Raw genomic sequence first — 24,492 nt, forward strand, 5'->3', positions numbered from 1 at the left:
TTCTTTGAATATGTTTCAGAGTATGTACTTGACTGCACAATGAAAAAAATGGTCCCAGAAGAACAGACTTTCTCAGTGTGAGGTGTAACAGGATAACAAGAGAAAAGTTATTCTTCCTTGACCTTTATGCAAAGTGAGAAATAAAGTTCATTAATTCATAGATCTCTAATAGCTGGACTTATATTGCTAATTTGAGGGCTTTCACTTTGTTTACAGAATTTTTGGGAGAGTAATTATTGTTAGAGGCAGCCTACATCTTTTATATTGAGGAGAAATTCCTGAACGCCTTTTTCTTTAACTTCATAAATATTTTGTCAAGGAGAATAAGAAGTACCTTCTTTTAGCCAAAATTCAGATACTATAAATAATGAACTGTGTAACATTTGATCTAGAGCCAAATCTGAACCAGAGCTGAGGCATATTTTATCTGTTTTGCAATTATAATGTTCTTACAGTCCATACCTAACTGTTCTTTTTCAGTGGCAGGCTTCTGGTTTCGCTGTGTGTATTTGTATGTTGGTGCCTTATATTAGTGAATGTTAATTCATGGAAATAAACTGCTCTCATCTCAGCAATATAAGTTGGAGATGTTTGTGGGTCTCCATCATTTGTTTCAGAAGTGGTAGATGCATACCATTTTTTTCTCAGATATCATTTTTGCTGACTCCCATATCATTATTAATGACCTTCAGGACTAGTTGTCCTTATCCTCTCTTACTTTTTGTCACCTTTAAAATGTTGACCATTGCAGCCAAAAAGACTATAACAGGTACGAATTTCAATCTTTACAGTGTTGCCCATCTCTCATTAACTGAAGCACAGAGAACATGTTCCCATAAGTGAGGACTGTCTCCTTATTTTGCCTTATCAATAAGACCACATACTGCCTTTATATTCAACAATAATAACTGCCTCTCTAGCTGTGAGGTTGCTCTATTTTTATTGATTCTGGTGTAGATCAGTTGAAACTTGTGTATGGTTTCTGGAAAGAGAATTTGTGAGCAAGTATAATAGAAAATTAGGAAAACCAGGAGTCGCAAACAATCATCTTACTTTGCTGAAGTGAATCAGTTTTCTTTTTCTAATGAATTGGTGCTCTCCATATCATGGTCTATAGGCAGCATTAAGTTCTCCAATAATTATTTCAGTAAGGTCGAACAGAACACTATTTTCCTAACAGTCCTTAAGTAGTATATGTAAAACTTGGATTGTAATCTTTGATTTGATATCTGTCACAGTTACTAAGAAGACAGATCTGTAGTTATATGTATCATTGCAAAAGACTAATTCCATTGTTAGCCTTACTAAAGTTATTCCCCTTGTGAATCTTAAAGTAGGAGGCTGATTATGGAGTGTGTGCTATGACAGAGACAACTGCAGTACCTTTATGGGGAGTTATTTTCCTCCACTTATTTACAGAAGTGTGTTCAAATTCAGCTTTTGAAGTGTTGTTTTGTGATTATGATGGAGAAGATTCAGATTTTAACCATGAAATTAATTATTTCATAGATTTATCTTATGGAAACCTTGTGTATTGGGACTGGAACTGATCACACTAAAAAATCCTGAGTAGTTGAAGAGGGTGTGTGTGTTGGTCATTGGGGACTCCAGAATTAGGCAGTTAATGAAGCTCATTGGGGAAACAGTTGACAGGTCACAAAATAAGGCTAGTGTGTATTTAGTATTATATGTTAAAAATAAACAATTTTTTCAGCCTTCAGTTGCAAGGTAATTTTTACTCGTTTACCTAGGTTTCGATTAAAAATTACCTTGCAACTGAAGGCTGAAAAAATTGTTTATTTTCTATACGTATACAGTTGCTGATGCACTGCATGATGTTAAAGATTTGTATTATATGTTGTGTGGAAATGTGACTCAAAATTTGCGGAGTTGTTCCTAGAACTGATTGAGGTTCTCTGGTTTAGAACTGAGGTGAAGGAATCTCAGATGATTCTGCAACAGTCTCTGATATGAATTCTTAACCTTCATTACCATCATCTGATGATGGCAACTTGGTCACTTGCTGAAATATTGTGCTTGTTGGACACTAACACCTGGCTGTTCACCCTTGAGCTCTTTCATCAAGTTATTATGGACTGCAAATATGAAGTAATTTATCTGAAAGTATCCTTCAAAGGCTGGTCAACCAGGCTAATTAGATGTGTTTATCAAGTATCTTCTGTAGCAGACAGATGAACTGAATGTCCCAAAGAAAGTCAAAGAGGATGTTGTGTGTATTCATTACTCAACTGATGACCAATTAGTGGGAAAAATCATGACTTAGATGCCAAGGGGTATTCTCTGAAAAGGCAGTAGCTTATGTAAGACTTGTTTAACTCATTTTTAGTTGTTTATCATCAGTCTAGGGCCATTGAAAATTAAGATTATTAGAGGAGATAGAAAATATTCAAGATGAGCAGTGTGTTACATCGTAAGCTCATTTAGCAATTGCAAGAGCACTAAATCCAGTACCATATGCTACAAGAATGGCATTGTTCATCAGCACTATATCAATGACAAGGGTCACTGTTGACTGCAGTATGTTGTGGCAATAGGTAAACAGACCAGACTGCAGCTGATTACCCACCAGTTCAATTCTTAACCATGACAACAACAACTGGTGAGCGTATGAACCATCCAGGGCCACCTTCTCACTGTGGGTTACAAAAGCTAAAGCCTGCAGCCTGCAGCCTGCATCTGATAGGACAGAGAACTACATATGTTTACATGAACACCACCACTGGATGCTTGCCATGAAAAACATCACCACAACTTAACATAGTACACATTGGTACATGCCACAACCAGAGGATGAATATGCCAGAATCCACATGAAATGATGCCTTATATTTGTCAACAGGGCACCATTTAGTCAGGTTGTGAGTATATTCTCATGTTCGTCACATGAAGTGGTGCTCCTCATTGCCAGCAGGGCCCATTTAGACAATATTTCATGTTGGGTAGTCTGATGGGATGGAAAGTGGCCTCTAATATACCTGCTATTGTATGTCAGTAGTGAACAACACAGAAACATGTTTTAACATGTGCAAATTTTTGTCTTTTGTTTTTACTGCATTTGTCAAGACAATGCAGCACCACATTTCTATGGAGTTATGTCAGAATCATTTATAAAACATTCCATGGATATGAGGGTCTTTACATGCCTCCCTAGAATGCACTTGACATGAATCTTGTAGAGAACATCTGGAATGCCATCAAAAACATGTGCATGCATTGAAACTAATTTCCACAAATCTCAGTGACTTGAGATGCCAGTTGAGCATACATAGATCAAAATAGCTCCCCAATATCTCTGGTGTCTTACAAAGTTCATGCCATGATGTGTAATCCCTGCGTTCAGGATGAAAAGGTGTCCTATACAATATTAAGTCAGTGTGTCTAACTTATCTTCCCACTGTTGCACAAACACTTAATTTCTATATTTTCAAATTTTAAATTGTCATTTACAATTAAGAGAAAATAAATGATAAGATGTATAGGTGTCAGAAGAAGTAAATGCCTAAAATAATTGTTCAGAAAAAACATGTCACATTGATATGGTTTGAATGTTTGTACATAGTTACTTTTAAATAATTTTTAGTATGAGGATATAGTATCTTCCTTATCTTTCAGTATTTAAACATTTTAGAACAAGGTAACAAAGTTGATGGGTGGCTGCAGGTGTTACACCTGATGATGGTGTAACAATCAAAACCTGGTCTGTGAAATAAATATTAAATATTGTAGAATATTAAATCAGTGTTGTGTGTATTTTCACACATAATGAATAGTATCATCTTTTATACATATGATACCAAGAAAAGAAAGAGGAGTACTCATTATTTTTTATCTATTTATTTTGTCCATGTAAATCTCTGTTTCAGTACATATATTGTACACAAGATATTGGCCAGAAAATCCTTTAAACCATTGGTTTAATAACATTCAAACATATATCACTTAAATTTTTGTAAGAAATTAGCTCCGTACAATCAATAATTACAAATCTGATTAAATAAGTGTATTATAACTTATTTTTACAACTAAAAGTATGAATCTCATTTTTTTCTTGCATAAGACACTGTGAGATTGAACAGTAGCAGTTTTGCAGTAGGCAAGCTGTTACAGACTTTTTAAACTTTTGTAATTCAGGAAATGATTTTATGTCTTTTGGTAATCTGTTGTATAGTTTTGTTACTGCATGTATGACATCTTACATGTATGGCACTGTCTGACCTGGTACTGCAATCGTGGACACTTTTGTTTTGAGGAAAAAGGTTTTCTTTTCTCAGTCTATTTTTTTGTGTACATAACTACTTCCAGTATATAAATGCATGGCAGAGATAAGATCTGTGATCATGTCTTGTCATCTTATATAGTACTGTCCATGCCGTCACACTTTTGTCCATCATTTGAGACTTAGGCACAACAATGGCAACAAGCCACAATGCACACCCTAGAATATTGATATCTACACATGCTAATCAACTTATGGTTGTGATTTTTCCACATCCGAAACTATAGTATCCCAAAAGAGTGTGCAATGGTGTAACATAAAATGTAAGAGCATATAAGTTACTTCATGTATTTGAGGTAATTTTTGTAGATTCTTCTATATTTTAAGAATGTCTTACTATTTGACTAGTTTTCAATAATACCATATATCAGTTAATATGACCTGTTATTTCGTTAAGAGTCTGTAAATTTTGAAAATATATTGTATTCATGGTTGTTTTAATCTTTCAAAACCTAAATTGTAAATGGTAATTTTTGTAATTATTTACTTTATTTGATTGTTTTGGAACTTTTCTCAACCATATATACTAATGGAAAAAAATGCAACACCCTCAAGGATTGTGTCCAGTTGTGCCAGAGTATAGTATGTGCATGCTGAGGAGTTGTAATGTTTACAATTTCTTTGTCATGTTTATAGGTGATCAGATGATACTCAGGGGGTCTGTCTGTGCACCCTCTGTTATGACCCTGCAGACAGTAACTCTGTCAAGTTTATAGGTGAATAGTGCTTGCAGTGGCCATTCTAGGATACAACCATTCCCCACCAGTGAGAATGTACTTCTGTTGAACAACTTCAACCATTTGAACAGGACCAAATTGTGGGCCTGCAGGATGCCGGATGGATGTAGACAGATAACTGCACATATTGCACACAGTGTATTATTGGTGTCTCACTGCTTTCATCGGTGATTTGTGGAACATTCTCACACCTGTAGATCAGGTTCTTGAAGCCTGCATTGTACAGATGCTTGTCAAGATCATTGTATTATGTGAGCAATGGTGGCTGACTGAACATCAGCCAGGGACAAAATCAGGACATGCACCGCACCAACTGTGTCATCAAGGAGCACTGGGAGCCATCTACTTGGAGCAAGATTAGGACCATGTGTGGATCTGACAAGGCAAGCACTGACACCGCAGTGCTGCCAAACATGGCTACCCTGATATCATGAAAAAGTTGACTGGAGAGAGAGTGTAATGACATTCTATTGTCTTCAGTGATGAGAGTATGTTGTGTCTCTATGTGAGTGATCAACCTACATGTGTATGGCATAGACTCAGTGAGCTGCCTGTTCTAGAGTGCAATTGTTCTGTGGGGGCCACTAGTTTCAGCTCATTGTCATATTTGGTGTTTTTGTAGGATCTAGTAATCAGTGCCTGTGATATTGTTTAGGTTGTTATGCTACTGCCATTTCTTTGACAGCAAGGTGACGTGCTTTTCAGAATGACAATGCACATCATCATATGGCTGCTGTGATTCAACATGCTCTTTGTGGTGTACAAGTGCCTGGCCAGAAAGATCATCAGATCTCCACCAGTTGAGAATGTATGGGAGATGATGAAGTGGAACTTACTCATTCTCTTGCCAAATTGTAGAAAAATGCACAAGATACTTGGTATAATCTATTGCAGGATGCCATTCGGCCATAGAGACCTGTGTTGCCCACAGGAGAGTACACTGTGTACTGATGTGATTGTTTTTGCACCCTTTACTGTGATATTCTTTTAATTTAGTCTGAATTTATCATACACTCTTACAGTGTTGAACTATCTATCACCTCACTTCTCTATAATATGACCCAGTCCATGAGAGTGTTGCTTTTTTTTCAGTTTAATTATTGACATTACCTGTGTTAATTCAACATATCAATTGTTGTTGCAGTTAAAGATGACATCTTAAGAGATTTGGTACGAGAGGTTGAAAATCTTGCTGAAGATGCCGTACTTCTGACTCAAATGGGAGAAATAGCAGCCCGATTACACACTGACCATAATCTACTTGACGACATCATCCGTGAAATGCTGTGTTATGTGAACAAGCAATTGTCTGAACATAATGGCAGTGAGTCAAAGCTTTCCCACATTGAGTTCATCATCAGTTCAGAGTTAGTACACTACTGTGTCAGTTGAACAATAGTTGTTGATTGCATGCAAAATATTTGTATACTTAAACAGTATATACTTACCACTTAATGTTCCATCTCATAGATGTCCCATTCCATAGCTCTTTCCTGATTCGTAAATTTTAAACTAAATATTTTGAAATTAAAACACTTTTATCAGAAGAAAATGAATTTTAAAGGTCCAGTTTAGATGGTATAACAGGATTTAAATATTTGTTGATTTATAATTTCATAATAAGTGGGTTTTAAAACTGGCCATATTTACCAGGGAGAATTTCACACATCTATTTCCACAGGACCAAATTGAGGAGCATCTCCAAGGTCATGGAACATGTCAATACATGAAATTACAACAGAAAAGTAATATCAGATAAAATAAAATGTTATTAATCTGAAAAATTGACAGACTATAAGTTTACATAAATGCAATCAACAATATATAATGGGAATCAGCTTAATTTTTCAAGGAACTCCTCAACAGAATAGAAGGAGTGATCCATGAGGAAAGTCTTCAGTTTAGATTTGAAAGCATGTGGATTACTGCTAAGATTTTTGGATTCTTTTGGTAGCTTATTGAAACTGGGTGCAGCACTATACTGCACACCTTTCTGCACAAGAGTCAAGGAAGTGCAATCCAAATGCAGATTGGATTTCTGCCTAGTATTAAGTGAGTGAAAGCTGCTAATTCTTGGGAGTAAACTGATACTGTTAACATGATCAGGGGTGGTCAAGAGGTTCACAAACTTACACCACATATTGCCTGAACTACCTATTTATGAGCCCAAAATATCTTTGGAAAAATGGGAAGAACTACCCCAAAATACAATACCACATGTCATAAGAGAACCAAAATAAGCAAAGTAGACTACTTTTCTTGTCAAACTACCACTTAATTCAAATACTGTTCTAATAGAAAAATGGCAACATAAGTCTTTGAACAAGATCATGAATATGAGCTTTCCACAACAGTTTACTATCTATCTACACACCTAGATTACTTATAATCTTAGCTGAAATAATTCTGCAGCTAATATGTATCCTCAAAGAAATGGCTACATGTTTAGTACAGACAATTATGTTGTCATAATCCAAAAAAAGTAAATTATTAGTAAAATTAAAGAATGATCGCTTAGAAAAGCTGAGAAGTAAATAAGAAGTGAATATGATACCTACTTTATAATGATCAGGCATCAGGCATAAAGTAGAATATAATGACGGCTGCTGAAGACCTATAGTGCTAATATTTTCATTTCTGCATAAATCCTATGCCAATCATTCTCAGTAAAATTTGTTGCATGTTCTAATACTCGTCTGTCCCTATGATTTATCCATTTTACTGATCCTCCCACTGCTGAATTATGTATTTCCCTCCTTCAGGAAAGAGATTTATATAAACTTATTTCTAGTATTCTTCACTTCATAGTCTATATGTCCACTTAAATATTAACTTCCTCCTGTTACTTTGTGCTTCAAATGCCACCTGTTTATTCTTATTCAGTTTTGTCATGGAAAACATGATAAATCCCTATACTACTGTACTCCAGATATACAGCTTCACAAACCACTTCTTCGTGTCAAAGTTAATAATAAATATCAGTACTTATAGATTTCATACGATGAAGATCCAATTTTCATCTGCACCACTCCATTTGTGACATCTTCATTGCACAGACTTTATTTTCTAACTAGTTTCCCAGAAAAAATTTTGTTCACTTTTTATGCTGTAACATGCCCATTTTCACTCTAAAGCAAGTCAGTTTTCCCCTTTTTACTAATGTTCATCACTGTCATGTTCATTTTGTTTATCCTCAACCCAAACTCTGTTCTACTTACCCCTCCATACTTTCAGCCAAAAGAACTCTGTGACCTGCAAACTTGAGCACAGGTAGATTCCTCTCACATTCATAACCAGTTCTGTAATTTTCTTTTGCTTCAACAGTGTTTCTTTGATATACAAGCTAAACAATAGTGGCTATGAGCTGCAGTCATACATACAGCATTTACTAACACCAGCTTCTCCCTACATTATTCCAATGTTTCTCGTCATTAAAAAATTGTGGTTAAATGTAAACCTTTAAAATTCTGGTAAAAATGTGAAAAATGGAGTGTGAGTACTTAAAGTTGTTGACAGTGGTGCTTGCAATCTATAGTATGCCCAATATATGACATCATAATGTGAGAACATAATGCAGATGAGCAGAGATACTACAGTTGTGGCCATAGACCTACAAATATGCACCTAATGTGGAGCAATTTTTGAAAAATGATGCTGTAGAACTAAATGAACTCAAGCACAAATAGATAATATATTGTGCTGATTCATTACTGTTACTATGTCAGTTCTATGAGTGTTATATAGCAAGTTTAAAAATATCACCTCAGTGACAGTAGCCCTATGATCAGGACAGCAATAGAGAGCAGGAACTAAACAAAACATCACAGTAGTGGATGACACTATTAAAGGCTGCTGGCTTGTCGCTGTGAAAGAAATTGCTACACATATAGGTGTTAGTGTTGATTCATTATGCTGTATTGATGTGTTGCATTTTCATAATGCATCAGTGATATAAGTGCAAAATCAGCTGCCACTAAAATTGAAAGACTAAGATATTTATAATTGTGGGAAACTTGGGTGCTGTTTTCAGGCTGCAGTTAATGTATTTCTAACAATGATCACAAGAGGTGAAATACAAGTGGGTTTTCATCTATGTAATACCAAGAGAAAGTGAAATAATGACATTATAGCTGATTACCAAATCCTAATAACTATGTCAGATAATCATCAGTAGGAAAACACATGAAGATTGGAAATGGAAAATGCTGAAAGTGCTGTTTTTAAGAAAACATGTTTTCAGTCTTGTTTTATTCTTGGTATTATATTTCATGTCCCTAGACTTTTTTTTATGCAGAAAATGTTTCAAAACGTCATTACTGCATGGGGCAAAGTTTTGTGACATGCAACAGAGATTTTGCAGTTATAGAGAAATGACAAAAGGTAAGGAAGGCTTTTTGTTCTGCATGATTTACACAAGACTGTTGGCTCAGTTAAAGCAATGAACCCAGTCCATGTAATTTCAATGCAGACAACTGACTTCTTTGATTTTAAAAATGCTGCTGAAACATTGTTGGCAATGCAGGCGTGCAAGATCTCAAAGTGCAGTGTCAACAAACTGTCTCGTATATATATCCATCTCAAGCAGCTATATAAAAATTCTTACTTTGAAACATAAGAATGGTAAAATCTCAATTCAAGAGAGGAATGCTGTACTTCAACTGAAAGACCAGCCATTTTTATGTGTTGGAAAACAGAAAGACCTGTTTGATGATGTTGCCATTTCTTCCGCAACAACACAGGGAGTTTTACAGTAAATGTTGCCACAACTGATCCCAAGAATGGAGTTGCACAAAAGACAGATGTCAGTATTAAGATATTTTTTCTAGAAGATAATTGTGTTATTGTCTCAAAAAAACTTTGAAATAAATGGGAAATAATTTTTATTGAGTACATTTCTACTAGTTAAAATATTACTGACATATTTGTATTATTACAAATAAAATGTAATGTATCTGTATTAATAGCAACTGAAACAAAAACTTTTGTATTGGCACTTAGAAACAGTCAGTTTCCTGGTATGCTGCTTAGAATGTTCTTAGTAAAATATTTATTTTTCTAATTTGTCTTATTATTTTTTTTTCTTGATGAGATAGACAGCATAATTCTGTGGTATCAGAATACCTACTCAGATATTTGGATACAAGTAAGTGATACGTCAAGAGAACGACATTCTCATGACAAACTGAGATTGGACACTTAGAATCATTTCCATTTCCACCCCTCATATTCTTAGTCTCTTTGGGGATGAAAGAGGACAATTTTGGAACAGTAGACTGACAAGATAAAAACAGTGACCAGTACTACGTATGGAGGTCTCAAGAGCAATCATGAGTAAATTATGCAGTCTGTCTGAGTTTAGGTATTTACCAAACTTCATACTACATATTTAGCTGTTGCTACCAACAATATATGAAACTTGTGAGTAGCTTCCAGCAGATGTCACCTCAATGATTTTCATGATTTCACAACACTAAAAAGGCACAGAAAGGAAACAAATTCTGATATTGTAAACAGGTGAAAAAAGAACTGTGTAGGAGCCTTTAGTTGCTGTTATTTTTCAATAACTGTTTTAGTAAACATACTTTCAGAAAGTTGGAATACATTCATTACTCACCATGATGATAAGACTGAGGTGAGATATATTTACATTAATTATATGTGAAAAAAATCATCAGATAAAATTGTTAATAAAGTATAATTTAGACAGCCTTTTAATACAAGAGGTTAAAAACAGAAGTGTAACAAAATGGGTGAGGTGAGTAAGCATATTTTGTGTGGAATGAAATATAAAAGTATCTGATTCACAAAATAAAAAATAATTAGTATTATTCAGTGATTATAATACCAGAGAGTCGCAACTGGAATCTGCCAACTCTTACATACTTTGATGTGACATTTTGTAATGATATGAAATGGTACTATCACATAAACTCAGTCAAAGGAAAAATAGATGGTGGACTTGGTAGGATATTGGGAAACTACAATCGATCTACAAGGGAAATTGCTACCAAAATATTCATTTGAACAGTTCTAGAATACTGCTTAAATGTGTGGGAGCTGTACCAAATAGGACTAATATGGGATACTAAAAGTATATAAAGGATGGCTGCACAAATGGTTAGACATTTGCTTGACCTGTGGGAGAGAATTGTAGAAATGCTGCAAAACCTTAACTGGCAAACTTTCAAAGACAGATGCTAACTACCTAGTGAATACCTGCTTACAAAGTTTTAAGAACTAGTATGAAGTGAATTTAGAAATATACTTCAACCTCCTATGCTTTGCTCATTTAGGGACCACAAAGATAAACTTAGACTAACTACAACAGGCACAGAGGCATTTCAGCAATCATCTTTTCACAACCTATGTGCAATTTTGTTTTTATGGTCGTCAGTCCTGAGACAGATTTGATGCAGCTCTCCATGCTACTCTATCCTAGGCAACTCTCTTCATCTCCAATTAACTGCTGCAGCCTGCATCCATATGAACCTGCTTAGTACCTCCTCACTATTTACATGCTCTACCCAACCAATCATCAGCATTTTAGTGCAGCACCACATTTCTAAAGCTTCTATTCTCATCTTTCCTGAACTGTTTATCATTCATGTTTCACTTCCATACAAGGCTACACTCCAGACAAATTCCTTTGTAAAAGGACTTCCTAACACTTAAATGTGTATTCATTGTCAACAAATTTCTCTTCTTCAGAAACACTTTGTTGCCATTGCCCTTCTATATTTTACATCCTCTCTTCTTCAGCCATCACCAGTTATTTTACTGTCCAAACTGCAAAACTTATCTACTGTTTTCAGTGTCTTATCTCCTAATCTAATTCCCTCAACATGGATTGGTTTAATTTGACTACATTCCATAACCCCTGTTTTGCTTTTATTTGATGTTCACCTTGCATGTTCCTTTCAAGACACCATCCATTCCATTCAACTGCTCTTTCAGTTTCTTTGCTGTCTCTGACAGAATTATGATCTCATTGGCAAACCTCAAAGTCTTTATTTCCTTTCCCTGAACTTGAATTCCATCCTCAAATTTTTCTTTTGGTTTTCTTTACTGCTTGTTCAGTACGTAGAGTGAATAACATTGGGGATGGGCTAGGAGCCTGTCTCACACCTTTCTCAACTGATATTTCCCTTTCATGCCCTTCGACTCTTATAACTGCCATCTGGTTGGTTGGTTGGTTTGAGGATTAAAGGGACCAAACTCTGCCATCTGGATTATGTACAAGTTGTAAGTAACCTTTCCCTCTTTTTATTTAACATCCTTCTACCTTCAGAATTTTGAAGGGTGTATTCCAGTTACCATTGTCAAAAGCTTTCTCTCCATCTACAAATGAAATATCCATAGGTTTGCCTTTGTGTAACCTATCTTCTAAGAGATTATGTTGGGCCTTGGATGTTCCTACATTTGTCCAGAATTTAAACTGATCTTCCCTGAGGTTGCCTTCTACCAGTTTTTCAATTCTTCTGTAAATAATTAGTGTTACTCTTTTGCAACTGAGACTTATTAAACTGATAATTCAGTAACATTCACCGCTGTGGGCAACTGTGTTTTTGGAATTGGAATTATTGCATTCTTCTTGAAATCTGAGGACCTCATACATCTTGCACACCAGGTGGAATAGTTTTGTCATGGCTGGCTCTCCGAAGGATAACAGTACTTCTGACGGAATGTTGTCTACTCCGTGGGACTAGTTTTAGTCTAGATCTTTGAGTGCTCTGTCAAATTTATCTTTCAGGATTGTACCTCCATCTCATATTCATTTACATCCTATTATGTTTCTATAATATTGCCTTCAATTTCATATTCATTATGTAGCCGGTCTATAAACTTGTTCCACCTTTCAACTTTTCCTTCATTGCTTTGTACTGGTTTTCCATCTGAGTTCTTGATATTCACCCTTTTGCTTCTCTTTTTTCCAATTTTACTATAGGCAGTATCTATCTATCTTTACCATTGTGATATATGCATCTGTATCATTATACAAGGGTGGTTTGAAAAGTTCTTAGAATCACCACAAGAGGACAGTGCTAGTGCAATGAGTTGTTCACGTTATATTCATTGGACTGTTGCCTGCAAACATGTGACACCTCAGTGCTCTTGGAAGAGACCTGTAGTGGTGACATGGCTCTGTTGTTGTTCCCACATAGTGAGGTGTGAAGCTGGAACAAATTGAGATACAAAGAATGATTAAGTTTTTCATAAAGAAAGGTATGAAAACAAAGGACATTCATGCCAATTTCCAGAATACACTGGGGCTCTGCTCCTTCATATTCAACTGTTGTCAAGTGGACAAATGAATTTAAATTTGGTCGGGAGGCCTTAGACGATGATCCGCACAGTGGTTGGCCAAGATGAGTCACTACTCCAGAAATCATTGCAAAACTGCACAAATGGTCATGGAGGATTGCTGATTGAAAGTGTGTGAATCTGCTTACACTTGTCGGATGTCATCTCAAAGGGTATATCACATTTTAACGGAAGAAATAGAACTAAAATAATTATCTGCAAGATGAGTGGCACAACTCTTGATGCTGGATTGCAGACATGTGCTGTTGCCATTGCAAAATTATGTGAACTAAGGCATTGTTGCCACACCCTTCTTAGTCACCTGATATGGTTCCATCAGACTGCCATCTCTTCCTAAAACTGAAAATTTTTCTTGGTGGACGAAGATTCACTTCAGATGAAGAACTGAGAGCTGGAGTTGACAATTATTTTGCAGGCCTGGAGGAAACTCATTTTTGAGATGGGATCAAGGCACTGGAACGTCGTTGGACCAAGTGCATTCATTTTTAGATATATGTAGTCCTTTCAGTGGCTTCATTTGCTGAATTTTTATATTTCCTCCTTTCATCAAATAAATTCTGTATCCCCTGTGATATACAAGGTTTTTATTAGGTCTTGCCTTCTATCTATTTGATCTTCTGCTGCCTTCACCATTTCATCTCTCATAACTATTCATTTGTCTTTTACAGAATTCCTTTCCCCTGTCAAAGTCAGTCGTTGCCTATTGTTCCCTCCAAAACTCTCAACAACCCCTGGCTCTTTCAGCTTATCTGGGTTCCATCTCCTTAACTTCCTACCTTTTGCAATTTCTTCAGTTTTAATCTAAAGTTCATAACCAATAAATTGGTATAACCATCTGCTCCTGAAAATGTCTTAAAGTTTAAAATTTGGTTCAAAAGTCTCTGTCTTACCATTATGTAACCAATCTGAAAGCTTCTGATATCTCCAGGTCTCTTCCACATGCACGACCTTCTGTCATGATTCATACCAAGTGTTAGTAATGATTATATTATGCTCTGTGCAAAATTTTACCATCCTGTTTCTTTTTTGAGTCCTTTCCCCCAGTCCACATTCACCTGCTATTTTTCCTATTCTTTCTTATCCTGCTACAGAATTCCAGTCTCAATCACAATTAAATTTTCATTGCCCTTACCTAGCAGAATAATCCATTTGTGCAAATTGAACAGAAATAAACCATAAGACATGGTACAGTGGGATATACTCTCTGCCATGCACTTCAAATTGGTTTGTAGAGTATAGATGAAGATGTAGATGTAGATGTAATTGTGAATGTAGAACAGTTAAGGTACAAATACACTGGAGGAAACTTCCTGACAGATTAAAACCATATGCCAGTCCACAACTTGATCTCAGGACCTTCGCCTTTCAAAGGCAAGTCTTCTACCAGCTGCGCTATCCAAGCACAACCACAACTCATCCTCACAGCTTTACGGAGTTGTGTCAATATGCTGAGTCTGACAGTAATTTTGTTTAATTGTGTGATAGATCCAGAATGAAATTTTCACTCTGGAACAGAGTGTACACTGATAGCAAATTAAAACTGAGTGCCGGACCAAGACTCAAACTCGGGACTTTGGCTTTTGTGGGCAAGTGCATACTGACTGAACTACCCAAGCAAGATTCATGATCCATCCACACAGCTTTACTGGCAGTTGTAAATGTGTGAGGATGGGTCATGAGTTGTGCCTGGGTAACTCAATTGGTGAGCACTTGCCCACAAAAGTCAAAGATCCCAGTTTCGAGTCTTGGTCTGGCACACGTTTTTAAGCTTCCAGAAAATTTCATACCAGCACCCACTCCAATGCAGAGTTAAAATTTCTGGTAACATTCCCCAGGCTGTGGTCAAGCCGCATCTCCAAACAATATCCTTTCTTCCATGAGTGCTAGTCCCACAAGTTTCACAGGAGAACTTCTGTGAAGTTTGGAAAGTAGGAGACAAGGTACTGGCAGAAGTAAAGCTGTGAGGACTGGTTATGAGTCATGCTTGGGTAGCTCAGTAGGTCAGCACTTGCCCGTGAAAGGCAAAGTTAACAATTTCCAGTCTCAGTCCAGCACACAGTTTTAATCTGTGAGAAAGATTCAAATCAGTGCACACTTCACTGCAGAGTGAAAATTTCATTCTGGACACTGGAAGGGTGGGAGAAAAGATTGTAAAATGGTGTGGAGAGTTGCAGAGAAAAAACAGTATGAAACAGAAACAAATTAGGATCACAGTAGTAAATAAAACAAAGAAAAATAGAAATAACCAAAAAAAGGAAAGGAAAGAAATCTAAAGTATGTTGCCCAGGAAACACAGGTTGACATTGAAATAACAATGTAAAAATTGTGATTTAAAATCAGAAATATAAGCTAAGACATAAAATATGGATTGAGGATCACATACTTTAGTGATTATGAACGTAATGAAGTAAGTAGGAGGATATGTGATACATATAGTCTTAAAATTATCTAAATTTGTCTCTTTGTATCAAGTGGTAAAGTTTGTAGTTTTAAAGATGTTTCTTAGAAACCTGAATACTGATCCTATCAATAAGCAAGTATTGGTGCTTTCATCTTTTGCAAAATGTGTCATTATACATGCAAGCATCACAACCTAACAAAATTCTTCCCATGTCAGGAAATCCCCAAATAGCATAAATCTCATTACCTTATACTTGAAAATCATGCATAAATGAATTTTCAATCCCCAAAGCAATAAACATCTCCAGACTTCCAGACTGTCTGCTCCTTTTGAACAGGAAATAAAGCAGATTTAGGAAAATCTGAATAGTTTGGACTTAGAGGGCCTCAACATTCAGCTAACCAAGTGTAGTAATTCATTTGGTGGTAATTCACACGGGTGTTCAAAATTAAAGCAACAAACAAAAATTTTGAATGGTTGCATTTATTTTCCCACAAAACAGTGTAAACAGATAATAGTAAAGTAGAAACATTGTAAAGAATACAGAACGTAGACAACTGCAAAGAGCATAATGGTAGACAAAAATGTTCTTCATTTTTTTCCAACTTAATGGATTTGCACACACATTCCAACAACTGATTACTATGATCAACATGGGATATGATCACCTATGGCACCAATACAGCCCTGACAATGGTGAGACATGCTGCAAAGATGTCATCAGTCTCTTGTTGAGGCAATAATGCCCATTCTTACTGCAGAGCTGCTCTCAGTCTTGAGGAGTGGTTGGTGGATGTTGATGTGATGCAACTCACCTGGGTCCACCTAACCACACATGAACTCTCAAGGTATTGTCACAATACCTGACAGCAGTTAAACCTTGCTGTGTCACCTGTACAATTTCATGTAGAGCTGTTCAAATGGTCGTCATAATTCCTGCCCACACCTTTAGGGATCCTCCTCAATATCAGTCTCTTTCCACAATTTTTGTGTCTCGAAATCATGTTCCACATTCCCTCCAGATGTGAGTCCATTGAGACTCATTCTTGAGACCAATTCAGGACTCATCTGTGAGAAGAACATTGGCCTACTGTTCGAGTGTCCAGATGGCATGTTGATGACTCCACTCCAGGCATTCCCTTATGTGAATGTGAAGATATGCCAGAGGTACACATACAGCAAGTCTCCAACAATAAAGGCCATTCTGCTGAAGCCTTCTGTGTGCTGTTTGCCTTGATACAAAATGTCCAGTGGATGCTGCAAGATCAGATGCCAGTTGCCATGCAGTACAAAGGCAATCCCATTGTGCCCTTTCAGCCATATAGTGGTCTTCTCTTTCTGCTGTCACATGTGATCAGCCCTGCCCCAGTCTTTGGGATACAGTTTTGGTCTCTATCACCTGTCATCACATCCAAGGAACAGCTGTCCTGCTTCCATTCTTCCTATGATTCTCCACTGCAAAGTGTCTGTTAGGTTTCTTCTCTATGCCATACTGCACCATCTGTGACCGTGTACACAGTGATTGTGGATGTGGAACTACCCAACAAATATTACACCATTTAATGGATGCCCTGATTTCATTGCTGTTGTGGTTGTCCATTGATTGGAATGCCATCTTCCATGTGGAACACGATCGTATGGACATATGTTGACAGTCTATATGATTTTATCAGTACTTAGATACAGGATGAGGACATAGCAGTATGTTGCTTTAACTTTGGACACCTGTGAAGATATTTTGAATTCCTAAGATGTTCATGCTGGCACACAAATTTTCTTGCTGTTTGAATGCACATACACCATGCACAGTAGAATTCCACAGTCCAAGAATCCTAACTGTAGCCACTTACCAGAAGGAGTTCCAGGAATGGTAATGACAAGACTGAACCAACTGCAAAAGAAAAACAAATTTGATGTAGAGCATTGTAAAAAGTGTATCAGAAAGTGCTATGTGGAGCACTTCATGTTCCATGGTGAAGTACTGATCATAAATTCCTGACGACTGTCAACTATCAACCTAATGGTCAACAGATTTTATACACTGATGGTGGTGGATTCTACCAAATGGGTAAAACAGAAGACACAGAAATATTTCACTGTTGAAGTCGTATGAAGTTTTAAAAGTACACAAAGAGTGTATATTATTATTGACTCAATATGAGACATATACCAACCAAAAAAACTTCTGTCATTGGTTGCATGCTAGGAAAATGCTGCATCAGAATCTATATGCATGTTACCCAATTGTTCCAGGAGGTCTTAAATGCCAACTCTGACATCACAAGTTTTGATATTCACCAAATAACTGTCTCAAGAATAACTAAATTTAGTTGGTAGTAAGCTCAGTCCCATAACAAGAAATCTGTCAAAGTTCATATTGTCATTGATGTGATTTCTTGTTCAACAGGATGTCATTTATAGAGGGCAGTCTCATCATGCCATTTCCATAGGACAACCTTTTCCTCCAGTATTTGACAATTTATTCATGAACACTTGAAAAACTGGAAATGGTGTGACTGTAATGACCCTTTTTTAGTGCTAAATTGATGGTACACTCATTATTTTCATCTTCAAGGGAGGCAGTTCAAAGCTTTACTTCAAAATGTGAATTTTCTTCATCCAAATACAAAAGTAGGTCATACCATAGTTGAAACAGAATACACAACTCACATTCATGAATGACACTGTTGAAATAAAAACAACATAAAAGTTGAACATAGTATCTAAAGGCAGCCTGCACCCACAGATCTCTACTTACTGATCTTTAATTGACACCACTATTTGCAATATGTGTATTTTTAATACCTTAGCCATTATGATGTGAGTTGTTTCAAATGAGGCAAGTCTAATACTGAAGTAATAACTCAGAGTTTTCCATCGAAGAAATGGGTATACTGACTGACAAATAAAGTTAGCTTTTGGCGAGACAGTAGCAGACCAAAGCACAAATTAACCAACGTCAATGGTTTTCCTTCTACACGTTGGTTATTCTTGATAAGGATAACTCTTCTTATTCTTCTTTAAGTCTTTTTCCATCCACTTCTTAATGTAGATCTCCTTCAATATGTTAGCTTGTCTCTGATCTGGCACCAGATATGTAATATTTCCTCTGAAGTAGCAATGATAAGCTGATCATCCACAGACAATACTGTCACTAAGTAATTGTCATATCACATAAAACGTTTATTTTAATCTATGTGTCATTTCACCTTAGATGTTGTTAATCAGTGTCATTGATTCCTGGAGCTGTGTTAGCAGTGTTATTATTTCATTTGTTCTTATTCTAAGACACTTGCTTTTGTGCGTTGAATTTATTTGATCAATAAGATGTGCTGGTATGACTCATCTTGTTGAAATATTTCACAGCAAATCTCTTTTAATCTCATCAAAAGCTTTTCATCTTCAATAAATAAACAACACGTTGACAGGTTGAACTACCTTCATTTTTCTTCAAACTGCTCAACTGTCAAAATAGAATCTGTGCTAGGTCTTTTCTTAGATTATCCATGCTGGTGTTTCTTCCCAAATATTTTCATGATTTATACCATCCTCTACATCAATATTTTAAAATGCACTTTGTTTCAAGGGTTGAGTAAGATTACATTCTTAAGTAAAATAATAAATTCTTTTACCTTTCTTAAAAGTTGGACATTAATAATTTCTTTACACTCATAATTACTTAAACAACATAAGTTTATAAAATTTAGTAGTCTATAAATAAAACCGGATAGAATAAACATAGTAAATTCCATCTTTATATCATAAATATCAGATTTTTTTGTTCTTATTAATTACTTCTAAGAATTTTTCATGATCTTGTCCACTGCTTTGGAAGGAGAATTTTATTTTCAAGTTTATAGCAGATAAAATATTTGTTTACAAAATAGAAGTTCCTATGCTGCTATTTATTTTTATTTTATTTATCTTTCATTCTTTGCAGTTAGTTTCTGGGTCTGAACCCATTCTCTGCAGTAATTCCTACATAACGTTAATTTTTCTGTGACCATTGGTGATGCCGGATTCCAGCTTGGTGGGTTGGCTGATGGGAGTAACTGTTGATTGAAAATGAGACTGTGTCCCTGACTCTAGCTACAAGGAGTAAAAGAGATAAAAATTGAACAAAACACTGTTTAGCTCTGAAGCATCTATTTCCAAACAAATGATTCTAGGAGTTCCTCTTTTGTAGTAAAGTCAACACAAGCTGTTATATGAATGGGTATGAGTTTCCTCTTCACACACCATTACCAACTTTTTAAAATAATTTATATATTCTGATTCTTTAACTTGATCAATTTGGTAATTCTTTCTTTCCTGTTTGGTTAATAGCTCCACAGTTTTGTAAGTCTGCATATAACACTCTGTTTCATAGATGTAGTACATTCAACTTTCTCATTTAAGTTTTCTCACTAATGCTGATCATTTTTATTTCCAATTCTGTACTTAATGTTGTTTGGAGAAAACTGGGCTTGCCAGTACATTTAGTTCCCTTAACCAGTCATTTGTACTCCAATAGGCACCATACAGTATATGGTGGAGAGTATACCGTGTAGCAGTCTAATTTCCTCCCTTCATATTCCATCCACAGATGGTATATGACAAGAGAAACTGTCAGTAGCCCTCTTTATGAGCCCAAAATTCTTTAATTTTAGTGTCATGAGCATTATGAAAGATGTGTACTGATGAAAGCAGTATATTTCTTGACGCAGTATGGAACACTGGCTCCCAAAATTTTGTTAGTCCTCTGGTCATTCATTAATTTTTGTAGGCGCCTAATGCACCTCTAGTGTCTGATGCAATACCATTTTCATATTTTCCCATCTTTATATATGCTGTCACTTTCTGATCTAGTAGAGCAAGATGATTTTCATCTGACATGACTGAAACTCTTGATGCTAGCATCTCTTAACAAATGAACATTGTATCTACTAACTTTAGTTTCATTTCATTTTATTCATTTTTGCTATTCTGTGGGAATCTGAAGATCTGACATGACTATGATGCAGTCTGTATTAACATGTATATGCTTGTGTCCTTTACATGCACTCATGATTTATTATTTATGGTTATATAATCTATTATTGAAGAAGAGTCATGAGCAGCTAATGTGTATTCCTGGATGTTTCAGTGTCCAGTGAAAGTGTTGGTCATCTGCAATTTATTGTATGATGAACATTCTATAGATCCAAACATTATTGTTTGTGTTATGTTGCCCTCAGTTTCCAGAATATTCTGGAGTGTGATATCCTCTCTGAATATTTTCGAAAACCAGTCATTATATTCTAGTTTATAATACTGTAAGGGTCATATTTAGGAGTGGTGTCGATGTTCTGAGTCTGGCAATAGTTTTGTTTAATAGTGTGATATATCCAGAATGAAATTTTCACTCTACAGCAATGTACACTGATATAAAACTTCATAGCAGATTAAAACTGTGTGCCAGACCAAGACTCAAACTTGGGACCTTTGCGTTTTGCAGGAAAGTGCTTACTGACTGAGCTACCAAAGCATGACTGATGATTCATCTACATAGCTTGACTGGTGGTTGAAAATCTGTAAGAATGGGCCATGACTTGTGCCTGGGTAGCTCAATTGGTGAGCGCTTGCCCACAAAAGGCAAAGGTCTGAATTTCAAGTCTCGTTCTGGCACACATTTTCATTCTTCCAGGAACTTTCATATCAGCATATCACTCCAATGTGGAGTGAAAATTGCATTCCAGAAATATCCCCCAGGCTGTGACAAAGCCATGCCTCTGCAAAATTCTTTATTCCAGGAATGTTAGTCCTGCAAGTTTCGCAGTAGAGCTTCTGTGAGGTTTGGAAGGTAGAGGCTCAAGCACTGGCAGAAGTAAACCTGTAAGGATGAGTCATGAGTGATGCTTGGCTGTCTAAGATGGTGTGTACTTGCATGTGAAATGCAAAGGTTCTGAATTTGAGTATCAGTGTGGCACACAGTTTTAATCTGTCAGGAAGTTCTGTTGTGTATGACGGATAATTATAAAAGAATTAAATTTTGAGGTATAAAATACAAAAAAGAAATTCAAAATTCCAGAATGAGATTTTCACTCCGCATTGGAGTGTGCGCTGATATGAAACTTCCTGGCAGATTAAAACTGTGTGCCCGACCAAGACTCGAACTCGGGACCTTTGCCTTTCGCGGGCAAGTGCTCTACCAACTGAGCTACCGAAGCACGACTCATGCCTGGTACTCACAGCTTTACTTCTGCCAGTACCTCGTCTCCTACCTTCCAAACTTTACAGAAGCTCTCGCTCTCGCAGGAGAGCTTCTGTAAAGTTTGGAAGGTAGGAGACGAGGTACTGGCAGAAGTAAAGCTGTGAGTACCAGGCATGAGTCGTGCTTCGGTAGCTCAGTTGGTAGAGCACTTGCCCGCGAAAGGCAAAGGCCCCGAGTTCGAGTCTTGGTCAGGCACACAGTTTTAATCTGCCAGGAAGTTTCAAATTCAAAATTGTTTTACAAATTCTTAAACTGAATGCTTTCATACAATTTTTCAATAAATTCCTTAAGTTTTTCAGAACCCTAATCTTTTATTGTTATAACCAGTGCTATTGAATGTGGTCTTTATTTGCATTGAAACATTAAAACAAATATTCACCCCATTTTATTTTTATCACTCGCTCCACTTTTCATTCCTGAGAAATACACAATTCTAGTCCTAGTTCAACTCCAACCTCTATTAGTTCTAGGTGAGGAACCCTCTCAATGGCGCTGCTGTTCTTTATCAGCATCCACAATCCAAATTTCAGTATCTAGCCTTACAGGCTCGTATATATGAAAAACAACCAAAATACCTTACATTAGTAAATTAAAGTAATACCCTATCATAAGCTGGAAAAGGTGTTATTGCGTTTTACATATTCAGAACAAATGTATCATACACCAAAATATTAATTAGATTAAGTGGGCAGGAAATGCGTCTTAATATGCAAATGGTATTGAACTTAATAGAGATTACTTAAATTCTCAATTTTACATGTTCCAAATCTGCAGCATTCCTGTTGTCTATTTCTGTCAGGCCTTTAGACATTCACTTCAAAGTATTAAATTGATTAATGGCTAACATTGTTTTCATAGAACATTTCAACTGGAAACTGTTGACAGATTTATATCATGAAGAAGTTAAGCAGATTAGGCTCAGCAAAATAAATTTCACAGCATTAGATATGTATTGTGATGTCAGACAAACTGGGATTTAAATTCAGCATTTTATTGAAAGTGCTGTAATTTATGTATAGATTACCAAAAGTGTTGCCTCACGCTATATTTCTTCTTCTTCTTCTGCTTTTATGTCCTATTCGACCACTACAGTCAATTATTTTCTGATTATCTTATTCAATAGGTTTACTTTCTGAATTGCCCAGTACCTTTTCATTCATTCTGACGTTTTTTGTCGTTCCTCATCCGTAAATACCTTTTTTATTTTTGCCATTTGCCTATTTTTGGTTTAAATCTTATTTATATATTTTTCAGTTTGTTCGAATTTTTTGTTTGGTTTGACAAATCACCCAGTGTTAATTCTAGCTCTTTCATATCCTCCCTGATTTCCTTTATCTATCCTGCTTGTTTTGCTTCCTGTTCCACAGTTTCTCTATAATTTTTCTTGATGATCTGGTTTCTGGTGTTCTCATAATGTGACCAAAGAAAGAGATACTTTTTTCTGTGTAGGCTCTGTAATTGGCTCCAGTTTGTTTTTCATGACTTCATTTGGCACTATGTGCCACTATCCATCTTTTTGATATTTCTTATTTGTGCATGTTCTAGCTATTCTTCTCTCTACTTTTAGGATTTTGTCAGTTCTGTTTTTCCAAGTGACTTGAAAAGTGTTTCACTTCTGTATATCACCATTTGGTAATGTTTTAATTTAGTTTCAATTTATAGACTTTTCTATTATAAGTAAATCATCTTAATTTTTGAGCTTTTGTTATTTTGCTAGTTCCTGCTTGCTGTGTAGGTTTATCATCCAAGTTCTATGTTAAAATTTCTCCTAGGTATTTAAACTGTTTCACTGTTTTCACTTTCCTGTTATTTACTGTCATGTGGGTGATTACTAGAGGATCTGCCACTATTATCTCATTCTTTTCAAATGATAACTGGAGTCCTTTATTGTGCTATATGTTGTAGGCTTGTTATTTGATTTCTGGCTTGTTGAATGTTATTAGCTAGTAATGTTAAGTCATCTGCAAATCCTTAGCAATTGCTGTTTATTTGATCTTTCTCATTTCCAATTATTATGTTCCTTAGTATTTTCCTTGTACCATTCCCTCATCACGTATTTGAGTGTACAGTTTAAAAGTAATGTTGCTAAAGTATCTACCTGCCTTAAACCTGTTTCAATCATAAATGGCTCATATGTTTCTCCTCTGAACTTTACTTTAGATTTGGTGTTGTTAGAGTTAAGTTTATCATTTTTATTAATTTGTGATGAAGACTGTAATTCCATATTATCTTCATCATTGAAGGTCTGTGGATACAATCATAAGCAGGGCAACTTCTCCAGGGTCTAAATCCTCTAGTGTATTCTCAGAGTTCCAGTTAAAGCTGATCTTTACAATGATTGTATGGAACTCCTGACATGACTTAACGTGTGACATCTGCAAGGGAAACTCCTCTATAGTTGTTTGGATTTGATTTGTCTCTTTTTTTGCATAATGAGTGGATTATAGCTGTAGTCCAGTGTTCTGGCAGTTTTTCTTTGTTCCAAATTTTCACTGTGCATTCG

General features: G+C 36.0%; 1 protein-coding gene across 1 annotated transcript in view; it reads left to right on the top strand.

Moving 5' to 3' along the window:
- Positions 1-24,492, top strand: part of LOC124555748 (rho guanine nucleotide exchange factor 17) — a 386,854-nt gene that overhangs the window by 191,273 nt on the left and 171,089 nt on the right. Inside the window, exon 8 of the mRNA XM_047129772.1 lies at positions 6,179-6,401. Coding sequence (XP_046985728.1) covers positions 6,179-6,401 — 223 coding nt within the window. The remainder of the gene's footprint in view (positions 1-6,178; positions 6,402-24,492) is intronic.

The sequence above is a fragment of the Schistocerca americana genome, chromosome X (assembly GCF_021461395.2).
Source record: "Schistocerca americana isolate TAMUIC-IGC-003095 chromosome X, iqSchAmer2.1, whole genome shotgun sequence".
Lineage (NCBI taxonomy): Eukaryota > Metazoa > Arthropoda > Insecta > Orthoptera > Acrididae > Schistocerca > Schistocerca americana.